This window comes from Sinocyclocheilus rhinocerous, unplaced genomic scaffold (assembly GCF_001515625.1).
Source record: "Sinocyclocheilus rhinocerous isolate Xijiao unplaced genomic scaffold, SAMN03320098_v1.1 scaffold561, whole genome shotgun sequence".
In the NCBI taxonomy this organism is placed as follows: Eukaryota; Metazoa; Chordata; class Actinopteri; order Cypriniformes; family Cyprinidae; genus Sinocyclocheilus; species Sinocyclocheilus rhinocerous.
Genome location: NW_015641041.1, coordinates 1,619,092 through 1,623,316, shown reverse-complemented (window position 1 = coordinate 1,623,316; position 4,225 = coordinate 1,619,092). Strand labels below are relative to the sequence as shown.

At 34.4% G+C, this 4,225-nt stretch overlaps 1 protein-coding gene across 1 annotated transcript in view; it reads right to left on the bottom strand.

Annotated features, from left to right (window-relative positions):
- The window catches only part of LOC107754377 (plexin-B2-like), a 190,075-nt gene that overhangs the window by 9,068 nt on the left and 176,782 nt on the right, over window positions 1-4,225 (bottom strand). The window contains 3 exon segments of the mRNA XM_016570792.1: window positions 448-637; window positions 3,001-3,212; window positions 3,734-3,963. Of these exon segments, the coding sequence (XP_016426278.1) occupies window positions 448-637; window positions 3,001-3,212; window positions 3,734-3,963 (632 nt within the window).

The following is a 4,225-nucleotide window of genomic DNA, read 5'->3' as shown; positions in this document are numbered from 1 at the left end:
CTGATGTGTTATTGATTGGGGATTTATTTTAAAGGATTCGCTATTTCAGTTGTTTTATGTTACTATATTTTGTACCTGTATGTATGTATGTATGTATGGTTGTACTGCTGCCTATCTTGGCCAGGACACTCTTGAAAAAGAGATTTTTAATCTCAATGAGTTTCTTCCTGGTTAAATAAAGGTAAAAAAAAATTTAAAAAAAATTGTATGAATGTGTACTAGATATGCTTTTATCTTAAATTTGACTGAATGTAGTTAACATGCATAAAGAAGACATAATTGTCATCATTATGTTGTAGCACCACTAAAAAAAGTGATTTTTTTTCAAGTGAGGAAACTCCATGTCCATTTTCTTCTGACCAAATCACATCAGGCTGTTGTTAGGACTTCTGAATGTGGGAACTTCCCAGAGGGACTTACAGAAAACCTCTAAACAAACACACATACCAGCACAACGTACTCCACGTCATCTCCGAGAAGGCCAGTGTCATTCAGCGTGTACTTGGCTTTCTTGACCTGTGCGTCCACCGGCCCCTTTTCAATCTGGTGCTTTATGGCTCTGAAGAGTTTGTAGAGCGGCTCTCCGGCGCTGTCCTGAACAAACACCAGCACATTACACAGACAACCATTTCTCCACCTGTACTCCACCTGTACATCAGCGGAGGCTCTGAAGAATCTACAGTTCAAGTGTGTGAGCGACTGAAGAGCTGATTCATGCAGATGAAGAACATACGCTACTTCATTAAGCACCGTTATCATCACACTCATGAATATCAAAGCTTCACAAAACCTTAAAATACTAATAAAGCCCATCTAATGTAATATCAAATTAAAACGCTTTCAGATCAAGATTCGACTTGATCATTAAATCCCGATACTAAAACAGTGTTTCCCAAAATGGAGTTCACGAGTTGCTAAAAAAAACTATAAAATTGTAAAATAACGAAATCATAAAAATGTATAATTTCACATAAAAATAATTAAATAGTTTTAAACAAAAAATAAATAAAAACAATAAAATAAAAAAGATTACCTTTATATTAAAACACTTGCACACACTTACTAATATTCACTTCATAGCTAATATTTAATTCAATAATCAAAATAATACAAATATTTTTAAACAATTAATAAATAATAAACAACAATAAAAAACAACAACAAACAAGCAAACACACAAAATTATTCTGACTAAAGAAGTTGGGAATCCCTACTCTAAAACTGATGCTTTTTCCTCTGCAAACCACCTAATATTATTTTCTATTATTATAAAATCTCTATATATTATAAAATCTCTGAAATCGTTTCATTTGAAGCCGCTATCCAATCTGATCTGTTAAACACTATATTAACACAAGTTGCTAAACAGCCAGCAGTCAGGCTACATGGCTACATTACATGACAGAATAATTGTTTATTATGATTATTATTAATAATAAACAGTTATTTATTGAACACGGATGCGTTTTATTGTGTTGCGGTTGCTGGCTGTTCATGAAAGCAACAAGCCACTCGAGGCCGTACGTCACAGTGATTTGAAGTGGTTTCTTAACTGTGGTAAGATCAGTGTAACGTACGGCCTCCAGCGGCCTACTGCTCTAATCAACACTTCAACACTCATCTGACTCAATAACAAACAACCAGAATTAGCATCAGCACCCAACTATGACAATCAAACAAGCATGTGAACATGGTGCTGGAGAGTTCTGAGCATGCGGATGGGCTTTGGCACAGTGAGGTTTGTGTTGTTCATGTAGAGACTTTTGACTAACATGATATGTTTTATGTGACATTTAGAGGTTGGCTTTGTGGTCCATCCAAAATTAATAACCATCTATTTCAAAGTCATGCTTGAGGATGTTTGCTTGTCTTAACTGCCTCAAAATATAACTTTGAATATTTTTGAATATATATCATATTATATATATCATTGTTGCTCTTTTGTTAGTTTTGATTGCTTTTATTGTCCTCATTTGTAAGTCGCTTTGGATAAAAGCGTCTGCTAAATGACTAAATGTAAATGTAAATATATGATTCAGTGCCACAAACCTCATAAACAAACTTCATATGGGAAATCGTGACTAGTTATGCCTTGAGAACATCCTGTCAAAACCTGACCCAAAATCAATGCACCAGAAATGAAATATATTTTACAAAAAGAAAAAGAAATATTTTATTAGGAGCATTAAGATTTTTTTCACTGTAACATTATTTTTTGACAACAAAGACAAAAATATTAATTTGACAATGAATGACGATAAATTATTTTGCTCCCATTTTCATTGTTTTAAAGCATAATCATATTACTGCAATGCATATAATAAATTAATAAATTATATATATATATATATATATATATTATAGATCACCTGTTACGTGCATTTTTGTCACTTAGCCAGTTTTGAGGTTTCATTCATATTTATTGATAGAAACATAAATCACAGAAATATATATATATATATATATATATATATATATATATAAATCACTGTATTATAACAAAGAGAATCTATTCTAATGATCTTAGAATTAAATAATAATAATAATCATAATCATAATATATATTACAAAATAATTTTAACAAGTCTATTGTTAGGATCAAGATAAACATTATTTATTAACATTTTCATTATTTTATGGCAAAAACCTTATTACTCCAATGCATATAATAAATGAATGAATTATGTATCACTATATTATAATCATGAGAATCTAATGAAAATATAATCAATTGAAATAAAATGAAAATAATGCATATTGAAAATGGTTTCAAAAGTAAGCTTAATTTTTTAAAACAAAATAGGGATGTGTGAAAACTGAAATTATAAAAATAAAAACAAATTCTGAATATTAATAAGTACTGCACAAGTATGTAAATACAACTAAAATAACACTGTTCCTGACTAACTCATAACACCTGGCTTCCAGAAGTTGCATAAAGCCAGCCAATCAGACTGCAGACTACGAATTTTGAAAAATGTTGTACAATATGCATCAGACCTTAGCATGCAGTGTCAGACGGCATCTCACCTGCGGAGCAGCAGCTTAGGGTTCTTGCTGTGAACGTAATCCTCCATGAGCCTCAGCAGAAGCGTCCTCATGATGTCTGTGTAATACTCCAGTTTACCGTGAAGCGCTACGGTCAGCAGAGATGCGAAATACACTTTGGCCCTGGCGTTAAAATCCGGACGGCCCTCCAGCGTTCTGATAAACTTCACACAGAGAGATTACAGTTTACAAACGCTAATTAAATCAAATCGACTTCCCTGTGTGATTAAAAGTGTGCCGCATTCAGATTTACATCTTGTTATATTCTAATGATTATTATGTTTATTACTGTCTGTATGATGGACTTTTGTGTGTGGAGGGTAACGATATAAACACTGGGGAGATAATTACAGGCCAGTCTTAAAACACTGACGTGTGCTTGTTTATGTGTATGCATGTGTGTCATTAGATGTTAATGTTTAATTGTGTTTGTGCCATGAATATAAAAGACTTTAATGAGAGCGCAGGAGCTGATCGAGTCCTCTGGGGCCGTTTTAGTGTCATTCGGTATAATTGAGCGAATGTCTAAAGGCTTCATCACCGATGTGTGTTGTTTCTGATGAGAAACCTTCGACAATTATCGTCAAATATTAATTTACTGACCTTTCCCGCTATTAACTGCAAATCTTAGCGGGAGTCTTTAAATGGATCATAATTACAGTTTGTGTGTGTGTGTGTTTCATACATTGATGAGGAAAGTTTTGCTGTTGAGCAGGTTGGAGAACTGGTTCAGCGCCTGGGTGACCGTAGCCCTGCGGGATTCTGGGATATCCAGTTTGCCGGTGATCATGACGTCGTTGGCGCCATCCTTCGAGGGCAGGAAGAAGACGCGGTCGGTGTAGGTCTTGTAGTCCAGGAACGGGATCCGGCCCTCGCTAATGTCGTTAGTGTGGTCCTCCATTTCGATCATCAGATCTGCACAGGAAATGACACGTCCAACGTTAATGACGTGTTTGCTTCAAACTCGACACTGCAAATCCAAGTAAATTTATGCAGACAGTTCTGAGATTGAGTTTTAAAGACCAGATTGACAATTAAAGACCAGCTCAAGATCCTAGACGTGCAGATTGTTTTCATTTGTCCGTATCAAAACCACACTTTTTTGAGTGAGTGAGGGAGGATTGAATTGATACGTGTTTTTATGTTCTCATTCCTGTTTGTATATTCTTAGCAAAAA